Here is a 14,260-nt window from a genome sequence, read left to right on the forward strand (position 1 = left end):
CTGCAATGCTTCGCCTCTAATTTGCCACTTCTTATCACTTAGTTCACTGATGATCTCTGGTTTTATCTGTGCACTAAATTAGAAAAAAAAGGTACATATAAAAATATATACTCAAATAAGTACAGAGATCATGAAAATGGAAACTACAATATTATTGGATCTAAATTGACTTTAGCCAATACTAATTATTCTTGCTTTCCTTATAACGATTTTTATTGTAAATTGACAACGTTCCTAAATTAACAAATTCCTAATAAAAGTTCATGACATTTAATGGGGCAGCTAATGATCCAACGGCCGTTTAATTATTCTTACCGCGCGCGTATGAAAACGAAAGTATAATTAGCTATGTCGATTGTCGAAGTGGAAAATATATATAGTACCCGATTTGTTGTCTTTATTGGCCCTGCAGCTAGCACAACGACAAGAGGAGGCTTTGAAAAAATACTTTTCAGGGCACCATGTTTACATTAACCTGCCAACAGCCTAAATCACTAGTGTATCAAGCAGTGCCTATATATATTGTATGACACGCTTAATCGGCGACCAAAAGGTACTGGTATAATCGTGCCTGACACCAAATGTCTTTCGTGGGCTTTTTCGATCACTCGGAAACACAAAACACAAGAGATGTTGTCGACTTTTTTTTGTAGCTCGGAGGCAACACTCCTTCCGCCATGAATGTTAATGTCGACAACAGCACATTATATAGTAATTTATGCAAGAGGTCTGACGTCACGGAACACGATAAAGCTTGCAGTTTGGCAGACCCCTAATTTCCCGTTTAATTTTCGGCTGGGGTCTGCGGGCAGGCTAGGGTATAGACTTAGAAAGCCTACAACACACTACCTGTGACACAACCCATGAATATTAAGGCGAAAGATAAAGGGGCCAGTCTGGCATCGTTCCACCAATAAATACTTTGTATATTCATATTCGAATTGAAAAGATCTAAATAATACCTTATATCTGTTCTTGGAATGAGATCAGCCAGGTTTGTCACAGATGAAGCTCCATCGTCTTCGGCATCATCTGCTGTTGTTGATTCCCCCTGACCAGCACCAGCAATTTTGGAAATCACACCTCTTGTTGGTGCTGGGGGTTTCTCGTCTTTGACCTAATAAAAAAAACTCGTCAATCTTTGTTTGTAATACGCATTTCATGGACGAATACAACAGAAATCGATCATATAACGCGGCTATACGTGGCATTTTAAAATAGTTGTTATTATTATTATTATTCTTTAGGCACGGTAACCTTTCACGTGTGTGCTTTTCAAAGGGCCGTGTTGTACTATTTACATTTATAAGAAACTAATTATATAAACAACAAAACTATCTTATACCTATTTACAGAAATTGAATAATAAATTTAAGTGTAGTATCGGAAAAAGTTTAAGAACTGGAATAGATGTAATTATTGAGTAAAGTATGAACATTTCTTAAACTCATCGATTCTCTTAACCGAATCAGGAGGTTTGTTGGAATGTTGTTCCAACATGTTGTGCCTCTATATGAAAAGCTGTTTTTCAGATAATTTGTTTTTGGTTTAGGATGAAGCAGCTTTAAATTATTACTGCGCAGTTCATAGCCATTGTTTTCACAAGTATGAAATAAATCTGTTATATATTTTGGAAGTATGCCTTTAATGGCTTTAAATGTCATAAAAAGATCACGTTTTTTCAGAATTAAGTCAAGGGGCTTCCAATTTAGTTTTTGAAAGATGACTGAGGATCTAACAGTATAGTCTGAGTTTGTGATAATTCTAGCCGCACGCTTCTGAAGTTTATGTAATTTATTTAAATGTGTTTTGTTATTATTTTGCCATATAGTTGAGCAATAGTTAAAATGAGGCATAACTAGTGCATTATACATAATTTGTAGTATATTTAAGCCAACGAAATCTTTAGCTTTCTTTAAAAGATTAATGTTTTTTGAAATTTTATTACATTGCTCTTTATTATGTAAGTTCCATTTGAGCTCATCATCTATAACTATGCCCAATACTTCCTTTTTATTGACTCGTTCTATTTGATGTCCGTTTATTATAATTTGTGGTACATGGTATAGATTTTGTAATCGTTGTCGTGAGCCGATAATCATGTATTTAGTTTTTTTGCTATTTAAGGTCATTTTGTTTGCTGATAGCCATTTTTGAGCGTTTTTTAGGTCTTTATTGAGCTTTCTTTCTATATCTGATGATGACTGTCCTTGGCATGATAGAATTGTATCGTCAGCAAATAAATTAGCATGAGTTGTTTCTAGACAGTGTGGAAAGTCGTTAATGTAAAGAAGGAATAATAATGGTCCAAGATTTGATCCCTGGGGTACTCCACAGTGAATTGTTTTAATGTTAGATTTACAGTTATTTAAAGTGCAAATTTGTTTCCTTTGTTCTAAATACGACCGAAACCATTTAAGTGAATTATCCCTTATCCCATAAGCTTCAAGTTTTGATAGAAGAATCTGATGATCAATCGTGTCAAAGGCTTTCTTTAAATCTAGGAATATGACCCCATTTATCAGACCCTGGTCCATCGATTTCAACCACATTTCTGTCGATTGTAATAATGAGGTTTCGGTTGAATGATTGCGACGGAAACCTGATTGATTGTTCACAATTATATCAGTTTTTTCCAGATATGTATTCAGCTGTTTACTAACTAATTTTTCAAATAACTTAGCTATGTTCGAAATAACTGATATTGGTCTGTAATTTTCACAAAGAGTCTTGTCTTCCGATTTGTATATCGGGGTAACTTTTGCAAGTTTCCAATCGTCTGGAAATATACCTGTCCTAAGGGATAGGTTAAATATGTCCAGAAGTGATTGGATTATCGTATCGCCTGCTTGTTTTATTAGTTTAGTGGAAATTTTATCTAAACCTGTTGATTTTCCTATTTCCAAATTTTTAATTTCATTTTTCAAATCATAAGCTGATATATTATGAAAGTAAAACATATCTGTTACCCGATTTATATATGACAGGGGGTCGGGATAATTACTATGGTCAGGAATGTTGTTTGCTAATTTAGGGCCTATAGAAGTAAAGTATTTGTTAAATTCATTGACTATATCTTTGTCTTGTGTCACTTTGTTTCCTTGGCTTGTACTGAGTTCATTTACAACCGTAGATTTCGTTTTCCTGTTTAGTAAATTATTTAGTGTATTCCATCCCTCTTTACTGTTTTTACTGTTTTGTAGCTTAGCATTGTAATATTGGACCTTAGTTTCTTTAATTAATTTGTTTAGCTGATTTCGGCAGCGCTTATAGGCTTCGTTATAATTGGAGGAATTAAATTTGATTGCTTTTTGTTTCAAATAGAATTTATGATACGCCAAGTTTTTAATTTCATTTGTCATCCAAGGGCAGTGTTCGCTTTTTACTTTACGGATCCGAAGAGGAGCATGTATATTTGCGATATCAAGAAAGATCGTTTTCCATACCTCCCATGCCTGGTTCGGGTCAGTATAGTTATAATAATTATAGTTTTCTTGAAATCCCATTTTCAGATCGTATTGAAAAGTAGCAGAGTTAAAGTATTTGAACTGTCTTGTTTCAATTATTTTTGGCTCGTTTTTGGGAATTCCACTTTACGACAAATGTATGCCAAACTATGTCGCTTAATCCTAGATGTATTACTCCAGAGTCAGTGATTTTGGTGTCGCAAGCTCTCGTCATTATAATATCAATTAAAGTCTGTGAGGTTTGCGTTATTCTAGTTGGATCTGTAATATGTTGTTTTAATTGGTATTCGTTAATTAAATCTGATAGTCTTTTTGTGTTGTTACTAGGGTTTTTGGTCAGCATATCGCAATTTAGATCGCCAGTAATGATGAGATCTAAATTTGTATCTCAGGTTTTGCAGTAACGTTTCAAAGTTATCTAACAAGTTATGTTAGAATTTGGTGGGCGATACCATGTACCAATTATGATTGGTTTTGATTTAGGTTTATGAATTTTGATACAGATAGCTTCTAAATTCACTGGAATAAGTTCAATAAGGTTTTTGTAATTAATGGTAGTTCTTATATATATTGCAACGCCCCCACCATTTCGATCTCGGTCTCTTCGCACAATATCATAACTTGGTATTTTAATAATGCTATCATTAATTGTATTATCTAGTCTTGTTTCGTTTAGACAGAGTATATCGAATGATATTTCTTTCATAAATAACCTAAGCTCATCAATATGTTTTGGCAGACTAGTTATGTTTAAATGCGCGACTTTAAATCCTTTTGTTGAAGTATAGTGACACTGGACAGTATAATCCCGACCTTAGATATCGGACAGTAAAAGTATGGGGTTGACTAATTTTAAACCTCAATTTTGATTATTTAAATTTCGTGTAATCAGAAAGGACAAAGAAATGATCTCAATCTCCTACTTAGTTGGCAGTAATCCACCACTAATAACTGCGAATTCACCTATCGTTGAAATTTTTAATATAATTTCAAATTCACGCAAGTAACTTAATCGCTTTCCTTCCCCCAGCGTTTACTATTGCATGCACGCACATTTAACTAACAGAGATCGACAATTTATAGGGAGGTTACGCAAACCTTTTCAAATTCACTATCAATTTGCCGCAATAGGGTTGCCTTTTCACTTTCAAAGAACATGTGGAGACTGGGACCAGTGTACATGAAGATCACACCAAGTGCTGATATAGCGGAAGAGCGAACAGCCTGGGAAGAAATAATAATACCTTAAGTGTCAATAGGCATGTTTATTGACGGGATTATAATACGAGGAAGGCCCCTCGGCCTATAGATGTGGAACATAACTCCTCAAGAAAAATTCAAGGACATTTCAAAACATTTCAGGAGAGGTTTCATGGTCGTACAAGCTCTGTGATATGATATGATAACAATACAGTACCTTAACTTTTTCGGCCCACTCAACCCGGAACACGCCGTGAGAAAATAGTTCATGCACACACGGGTAAGAGATGGGGCATTGGTCACAGGGTGACGATTATACCTGAGCGTGGAAGGGGGCTGATACTAATAATAACAGACCTTTTTCATAATCATGTAACAAGTGACGCCTGTAAAGGCCAGTTTACATTTGCGATTATTGCTGCGATTTTCTCCTTTTGATAGATGTGAACGAGTGCATTAGTTACAGATAGATAATGAAATAAGAGCTCTTGTGCATCAACTCATTTCAGTCATTTGTAACTTCGTAATTACTCGTTCACATTTATCAAAAGACGAAAATCGCAGCCAAAGTTGCAAATGTAAACGGGCCTTGGGGAATTTCAATTTCAAATTTTTTTCCGGCGTGACTATTAAGACCAGAATTCCTTGCAGACGCCACTCGAAAAGTAGGACGGAAAAGTAACTCGGAATAGGCATCACGATTGTGATATCTGTAGCACAGTATGTGAGCCAGTACGTACCGGATTTGTGTGGGCCAGACTTTGCTTTATGTAGTTGACGTGTGGCTTAATGTCAAACCTTAAAAAAAGTCAATGAACACTCGCACATATCTATGTGACCACCATAATACAGGGGCTTCCAAAAAGGGGATCCTTAGAAACTGTTTCGAATTTTATGCGCCTGGGGCGCATTGTATGAAACTATTTAACTACACGCTGCATAGGTAAATCCTAGTTCAGAAATACAGAAATATTCAGAAATATTCAGAAATACACGACTCTGATTGGCCACCTCTGTGTCTTTTATACAACGGCCCACCAGTAACTAAAAATTCACTTCTACTGTTTTTAGCATCCAGGGTGACCGAAAAAACCTGAAGAATCCCAGCGGCGAGCCACCTTAAGTTTTGTTCTCATATGTCGCTGACAGTCGGCGTTGTATTGTTGTTGGTCAGCGGCGAAAAAATAATTTCAAAGCACTTCATTGGTCAATGAACATCTACAATGAACAAATTTCTTTTCTTTTTTAAGACGGGAAAAAAGGCTCAAGCAAGTCTACACCAAACAAGGATAGCTAGGGCATTTTAATTTTCAATTCAACCACACTTACTTCATACCGAACGCCTTAATTGCATCTGACAACCAGTTCAGACTCTCTGACAGAACCTTTGGATTTTTCTGTCCACTGGCACAGCCCGATACCTCGAATGACAACGTCAGAATGTAAACAAATAGGAACGATAAACGTACGTACATGGGACCTACAATATCATTACGTATCCTGACGCTGTCCTCATGCACAGCGGTACGGGAACTCTCCAATCGACTGATTTAACCGTGACCTAGGATTTTAATTCATTTAGAGCGGAAATCCTCCAACACGCAAACACATGCACTATTTATTATTAGTTAAAAAAAAACTGGATACAGCATTTAATCATTTTTTAAAATTATATTCTTGAAATGCTCACCTTTAAGCTAACATAGTTCAGTGAAAGATTCTCGGCGAAAACCATTAATGTCTCCTTACATTGCTCTTTCAACTATGACATAAAAATACACTTACACTTGCACGTTTCCTTTAAAGGCAACGACTGACTTCTTCGTCTCTCATTTATATTAAGCTACAACTGAACAAACACTAACTTTTGATTGAAATTAATATGGGCATATCATTTTTATTTCCAGAAGCGAAAAAAAGTTTCTTTTAGTCAAAAGTATGCATGGTTGGATTTGTATCAAAACATAATATCAAATCAACGAATAAACTTTGGTATAAGGTATACCAAATAAAGTATATACTACAGGTGAAAATAGCAATTCAGTCCTGTTGTACTGTAGCTACTTCACTTCATTAAACCACATGAACACGAGTATAGCCCATACCTTGATATCACCGATCTTCTCCACGAGGCCAGATATGGCATAAAATGCGCTTCTCTTGGAAAACGAAGCTGAAAGTGTTGCAATGACAGCGCACAGATTGAACTTGTTCTTCAAAACCTAAAACCAATAAGCTAAGATTATTAAGTTTCTACTCAATAGCCTATACGGTTAGATCAGACACCAATTCAACGAGGGTCCGTTCAATGCGACCCATATATAATATCGATAATACCTGAAAGTTGCTTTCTTTCCAGCCAGGCTTCTTTGCCATGGTTCTGATCAAAACTTGGGACGGTAGAGTTTTTGGATCCAAATCGTTTACAAACTAAAGCACACAAGAAAACGAAAATACAGAGAACGAACGCAAAATGCATGCATGGCTAGCGTTTCATTAGCGAGATTAATTAATCTAAAATTACACAATTATTCAGATTCTAAACCCCTTAAATTTCAGGTACATGCCGAAGTGAAATCTGAAAATTCGTCCTTGGTTAATAAACTGTCATCTGAATTGACCTGAATTGGTCACTGGAATAGACCTTTTCAGCTTGTATTCAAATCACATGGTCAGAAATGGTTATGTTTTATTGGCTATTCCATGATCACAACATCTGAAATGAGTTAATTTGCATGCAAGCTGAAACGGTCTTATTGGCAAACAAAAAAATGTATTCAAATATACACGCTGAATTCAAACGATCGATGTTACACAATAGCTACTTTATTATTTCATACTTGTGTTAAGGCTTCTGTCCCAGCCAACCGCTCTCTCCAGTTCGTGCTGGCGAATTGTTCACGGATATTGGCCGGGATGAGTTCTTCAGCTTTGGCGTCTACTTCCTCCGGCTTCACGATGAATGAAAAAAAAATAGTATCAAGAACTAAAGTGGGAACTTAAGATATAGTCCAAAGTAATATATACATGCAGCTATATATGCATGGATTTCAAAGACGTATATGAATGAGACAATAAATAGTTTTAAGTTTCACGTATATATGTTTCACGTACCATTCTCACGTAAACTCGGGTTGGGTTATAAAATGAGGTGAATAGTTTGACGATTTTATTTTATTGCAACGAGCTGATTTGCGCTGGATTTGCCAGTCAACAATTGCTAAGTCACGTGTAGAAAGATCTTATCAAATTGATAACAAAAAGTGATCCCTTAAATGCAGTTACCTATATATATACGACTAAAATGACCAACCATGCAGAATAATTTATTTTGAGTTAACACCCTAAGTTGAATTTGTGAATTTTACACGTCAGGTCCCAAGAAGAAAAAATAGCCTTTGGTATCACTTGTACCGCATCGGTACTTACATCATGAGTGTTTTAGATACAATTTACACAAAAGAAAACTCCATGCATGCAAATAATATTCAGTAAAGAGAAAATTACCGTCATCTCTGCTTCTTTCATCACTTCATCATCTTTGAAAGATGTCGCTGAATCAGTTTTAGCAGCTTTCTTACCACCAGATCCTTTTTTACCAGCAGGCTATAAACAGATGCAACAGAAAAATTACAGGCCGACTCTTTTTTAAACGAAACGAAACTGCATTTTAAATATGTATAGTAGATATTGCACACAGATATTTCAAAACTAAAAATTAACCTTTGATCAACCACAAATGAAACTGAATTACCCTTAAAGATCAAGACATAAACAGTAGCTACATGTAGGTCTTTATATAAAGCTACGAAACAAACACACAAACTACGTGGTCTAAGCTATGCCGTCAACAAATCAGATTATCTTACCTTATTCTTTGCTGTGTCGGTAGACGAGCTTGGTGGTTTAGCTTTAGCTCCAGCGGTACTGGGTTTCTTACTCGGTTCAGATGTTGTAGATTTTGAGGTTGGACCGCTTGGAGCTGCAGACTTAGTTTCTGTTTTTTTCACAGGCTGCGCTTTAGCAGCAGCTGGAGCTGGAGCAGCACCGCCTCCGCGACTGGGCGCGGTGCTAACCTCCGCTTTCTCTGCAAATTCTTTTACCTGGGAAATTAGGAAAGAATGAGGCGTGTCAGTGTTAGCCTTGCGGCCACAGGTTCTTGTAATATCGTTGCACACAACAGTGCTAAAACTAAACACGGGTTCCTTCAACACTTTACTTTTATTATACAAACATTACGCCAGTGATCTACACTTCTATAGTATCTGACTTCGACTGACTCTCTGTTATTATCATTCCTCTACACACGTGTGAACGTGTTATATGATACCTGTCGGTTCGGTCACAGTTTCACCGAGTTCGTCAAATATGCTAATCAAGTCTACTTTATAGTTAATTAATGCGGCTTACATCATGGGTGGTCCAGGCAAATTTAAAAACAGGATTGAAAATACCTTATCAAGTTTAATCTTGTCAAGTTGGTCAACAAAAGGGCCCATAGCTCTCTCGCCTAGCAGTTTCAATAATGTACCCAATGCCTCTGCAGCCGCATCACGCACTGGGGCAGACGTATCATCCATGCTCTATATAAAAATAGTTCTGTTCATTGCTGCATGTACCAAGTAGTTCCGTAAAATTACATGAAATTCAGCCTTCTAGAAATTTATGTGGATAATAATATATAGATTCTTAAAAATAATAGGAGGTTAAATAAGATGGTAGAAAAGAACCATATAATTTAACATGATTATATAAAGCAGTGAGGAATCCATTTTTCTACAAGGAATTTTGCATCGAGAAATATTGAAATAAATGAAAAACGTATACCACCACACATTACCTTCGACAGACTTGCACAAATTGGTTTCAACACCTGTCTGGGTAGGTCAGATGGCTTACTTTTGCAGCCCACTCGAGTTAAGAACTTTATTGTTTCTTCCCTTACGGAGGGATTTTTGCTTGAAATGGCCGTGGTCACGTCTTCCTGGATGGCCGCTATATTTGTCTAAAGACCATTAAATGTACATTATTATTAACAATATTATTAAAAACTATTAATAATAAAATAATTAATATATATATATAAAAATTATACCGTTGTATACACCGCATCGATCGCTTCTCTTAAGGATGTGACAACATTTACTTTCTTTTCTTTAAACTTTTCCAAAATAGCTGAAACAACCGATGTTGCATACGGAGCAAATTTCGAACGAAGACCGGTTGCCAGTCCAGCCACACACTTTCCAGCCAGAGCAACAACCATCACGTTGCTATCTTTTGTAATTGCCTAAAAGGTGATAAAAATATACGCGGTCAGTCCAGTGCTGACTCCGGTGGACGATGTAGCTATGTTTGTTAGTTTACTACAAAAATGTATAAAAAATCCTTCAATATTGTAACATAGTATAGCTACCTGAAACCACCCGAAAAATTTGACTTTGATACATAAGAAATTAAGTGGTCTCGAAATTAGCAGTGGATAGAGCATCCTACATATATTGAATCTTCAAGCAAGAATATACGTGCACCCCATAACGAGGCGCTTTTTCCCCGTTTCCTGCGAATTGGCACCACTCATGTAGAAATGATATGTTAATAGTGGTCGCATTTCAAAAGGAACAGGTGTTTCATTTGACATTTCATCCAGAAAAGCGCACGCGGAATTAAGCTTAAATGAGATGACCTCATGTTTGGTAATCGTAAGTAAATGCAGCAATTGTTAATAAACATTAGTGTCAAGTAAAGATCTATTCACATGATCCAATTTTGTTGGATCCAATTCAATGATTCATTTTGATAATGCAAAGCATGTCATGTCATGCATTGGCTTTAATTAATTTGCTGCCCATATACATTGCAAGTCGATCAACAGACTATAAAACAGCCAACAGAACCGAATTGGATTCCGTCAGATCCAATGTCGGATTCTGTCCGAACAAAATTGGATTGCGTGAACAAACCTTAACAACAATAACAACACACCTTCTTTAATACGGCCATTAGCTCCCCATATTGTCCACCTTCAATCTTTGGATTGGATGTCAGCTTGTCCAGTTGCTCCAATGCCTCTTTTCTTGTTGACCATTTTGTTGCTGCCTAAACACGCAAGATACAGCGACAGACTTAACGTTGGTAATCAACATTAGTCAACACAATGCAACATTATGCACGATGGAATTGAAAATAATAATGCTTCTACTTAACAACTTACCATGTTCTCATAAAAGTCTTTAGGAATTTTAGACAAAATATCAACGGCATCAAGTAGGTCGTAAGGATCAACGTCAACAGCGTGTGATTCTGAAATGGACAACAGTTCGAAGAAGATATAGAATCAACCAAAAAACGAAATTGGAATAGTGTAGCTAAAAATTAACATTGTAGAAAACTAATTATCAGAATATTTCAGTTTTAATCGCTCTCTTTGTGCTGAGAGAAATTGCCACTGCCCCCACCCCCCACATTTTTTGTTCAACGGATTCCGCTATGTTTCTGAAAACACGCAATCGAACAAACAAACAGCTCAATGCTGGGGTTTATTCTAAGCTGGAGTTGCTCCCCCTTTTTGAAAATTTCTGGAGATGGAAATTAGTATATGGGTGTCTGTAGATCTACAATTATTACTCATTTTCATCTCCAGGGGCCGGTTGTATAAAACTCTAACTACATTTTGCATAGTTAAATCCTAGTTAACTCAGAAATACTCTGATTGGCCAATTCTGTTCTTAACTACAGTTAAAAGTTTAATTGGCTTTTATACAACTGGGCCTAGAAATTTTCTTAAAATTTCAAAAAGTGGTAGCAACCCCAGCTTAGAGAACAATTAAGGAAATTTTTCGCTCGATTCCCTTTTCAATACACCCTTCCGGTAATTACGTCACAACTTTACCGTTTCCAGTTTAGAACCACCTTAAATGAAACAGATTTCATTCAGTAAAACAAGTTTTACTCTCACGAACTATGTGAAAAGATGTGAAACATCCTTCTTCAACACATGCGTCAGAAAGAATTTTTCATTGTGACTAATAAACGTGAAAATACGTCATGACGTGAAAACGAGGCTCGGGTTTTTCATTCTCGTGTTATGGCTCATTTCCATATTTATTGGTTCTGACGTAATGACCGGAAGGGTCTATTGTGATCTGTCAAGTGGATCCGCTCCTGTCGAATTCCTTCAGTTGAAAAGAGACCAAGCGGAAAATTTCATTTCTTCAAAAAATTCCGTCTAGCGGAGAACCGCTCTTACACGCGCAAACCTACGCACGTTTCGTGAAATTGAACTTAACTATAATGAATATTCGCCCAGTTGCCTTCCAATACCTTCTTCGACAATTTCTCCACTAGTGCTCCCAACTGCTTCACTGGGCGGTGGTGCCTGTGCTTGCTTTCCTTGTTGTGATCGCGTAAATCTAGTTGGTTTGGGTGACGCTGGGTCCAGTTTAGCCCACTCCTCTTCTAACTCTTTCATCTAAAACAAAGTGGAGGGTTGTAAAGGTGAGATTCGTCAACTAGAAGATGTTTTTATATGCTATTGTATGATTAAATCACTATGCCAAAAACATCCGTCGTCTTCCACTTTACAGTCCCTAGTTTTGCAGAAACATATATAAAGAAAGGCTCCTATGGAGTCTGCAGACCACACCTCTATATACCAACTTTGGTGGAGAAACACAGCACTGGTTGTACATGATCGACCGCGTAGTCGGAATCGTAATTGTTGTGAGGACACGTAATGGCAGATAGCTGTATCTCGAAAAAGCCACTAATTTATAAAGATTGTTTTTTAAACATCAGTTTTAGAGGATGTTTATTGAATATTAGCGAGGTTCCAATTTGTTTTTTCCAAGTGTTTTCCAACGTATTTGATTGGTTAATGCATGTGGTTAATGTTTCCTCGATGGTAGCGGTAGTGAAACTGTTGAACCTCTTAGTACAGCTTAATAAAAAAACAGTAAAAAAACAGCAAATTTTACCTGGACAGGTTTAATGTTTGTCAATTGAGCCTTCACCGCATCCTTGATCCACTTGTAGATTTCAATTGCCAACAACTTTGTCTGTGAAAGAGATACGAGATATCACAGTAAACGATGGAATCAGCTACATGTATAGACGGGTGGGTATTACTTGTAAGTATTACTGTAAGTAAGTATTCCTTCTTAAAATACAGTTACGACACGAGTGGAAATTGGAAAAATCAAGCGGAAATGAATGGAAACACTCCGATCGAAGGGTGGTTTCTACGCAATTTCAAGTTTATCCAATTTTCACGAGGGAATGCGTGAATAGATTACCTCCTCTCGAACGTTTTTATCACTGTGATCAAATAGCTTTGGTAGAACTTTAACCACAGGTTTCAGAGCGAATATTTTACCACCAAACTCACTAAATCACAAAAATGAAATAGCTATTTAAAGGCCCTGTCACACTGTTGCGTATCGAATTAGCGTATGGCAGCGTATGATAAATATCACGCATACGCCGGAATACGCTAAAATATGCTGGTGGTACGTCGTGCGTAAGTTATACACGTTCCAAGCACGGTCACATACGCTGGTATACGCCGAGGAAGAAAATTTTTTTTAAGCATGCTTAAAAATCTTGTGCGTGTTTGGACGTATGGTTTATACGGTACAGATAAGCTAGTCATACGCTAAATACGCCAGAAGGACGCTAAATGTACTGTACTAATAGGTTGAGTACGCTAATCATACGCAAATGAGTAAGTGTGCCGTACAACTAACGTGTTGATAGCGCATCAGTAACGAAGGTCTAACTTATGTGTGACTACTTAATTACACTATACAAATATAAACTATATATAATATGCAGATTTAACTACTTGAATTTATGAGCCTCTTGAAACAATGAATCGATTGAGCAGACTATTCCATAATACAGCTCCTCTATTTTTAAAACTTCTTTCTTAGGTCTCGGGATTGATAGATCAGTATCGTAATGTCTCAGGTTATAACCATTTTCAATTACACTACGCTCAGAAAAGGATTCGCGAAGGCACGGAGCAGTACCGTTATTTAGGATATTATAAACGAGAACTGCTTTGTTAGTTTTATATTTAGTTTCGAGATTTTTCCATCTAAGCTGCTCCAGGAGTTCAGAGGAGCTTGTATTGTAGTCTGCCCCCGTTAACACCCGAGCAGCCCTATTTTGAAATTTTTGCAACTTTTCTTTCAATAATAGACCGCAATTGTCCCAAAGAGGGGAACAATAGTCAAAGTATGGTTGAATTAAAGCTTTGTAAATAGTGTGCATGGTTTCTTCAGAAACAAAGGGTTTAACTCGTCTCATTACACCTATTCCCGCGCCTACCTTTCTGCTTATTGCATTTATATGGGATCCCAATTAAGTTGTTCATCAATCTCGACGCCCAAACATTTAAAAGATCTATAACGGGTTACTGGTACATTTCCAAAGATCACTGACTTATTTCCTAGTTTATTTTGAATGTTATACGAAGAGCCTACAAACAAAAGTTTAGTTTTGGTAGTATGATGTTGCAATTTATTATCACTAAGCCATTTACTGATATTTTTTAAATCAGAGAATGTCTACTAATTCATCAAAGTTATCCG

At 36.7% G+C, this 14,260-nt stretch overlaps 1 protein-coding gene across 1 annotated transcript; it reads right to left on the bottom strand.

Moving 5' to 3' along the window:
* Positions 1 to 962: 962 nt before the first annotated feature.
* LOC114544857 (cytoskeleton-associated protein 5-A-like) lies at positions 963 to 14,148 on the bottom strand (the record flags this gene model as incomplete). Its single annotated transcript, XM_028563351.1, has 17 exons — positions 963 to 1,117; positions 5,408 to 5,465; positions 5,997 to 6,088; positions 6,358 to 6,429; positions 6,773 to 6,889; positions 7,005 to 7,097; positions 7,508 to 7,618; positions 8,175 to 8,273; positions 8,537 to 8,770; positions 9,122 to 9,250; positions 9,613 to 9,672; positions 9,763 to 9,957; positions 10,653 to 10,766; positions 10,882 to 10,970; positions 11,991 to 12,138; positions 12,644 to 12,724; positions 14,087 to 14,148. Coding segments are annotated over 17 exons (1,909 nt in total), but the record flags the coding sequence as incomplete, so codon positions are not given.
* Between the last annotated feature and the right edge of the window lie 112 nt (positions 14,149 to 14,260).

This window comes from Dendronephthya gigantea, unplaced genomic scaffold (assembly GCF_004324835.1).
Source record: "Dendronephthya gigantea isolate DGI-Jeju-01 unplaced genomic scaffold, DenGig_1.0 000998F, whole genome shotgun sequence".
Lineage (NCBI taxonomy): Eukaryota > Metazoa > Cnidaria > Anthozoa > Malacalcyonacea > Nephtheidae > Dendronephthya > Dendronephthya gigantea.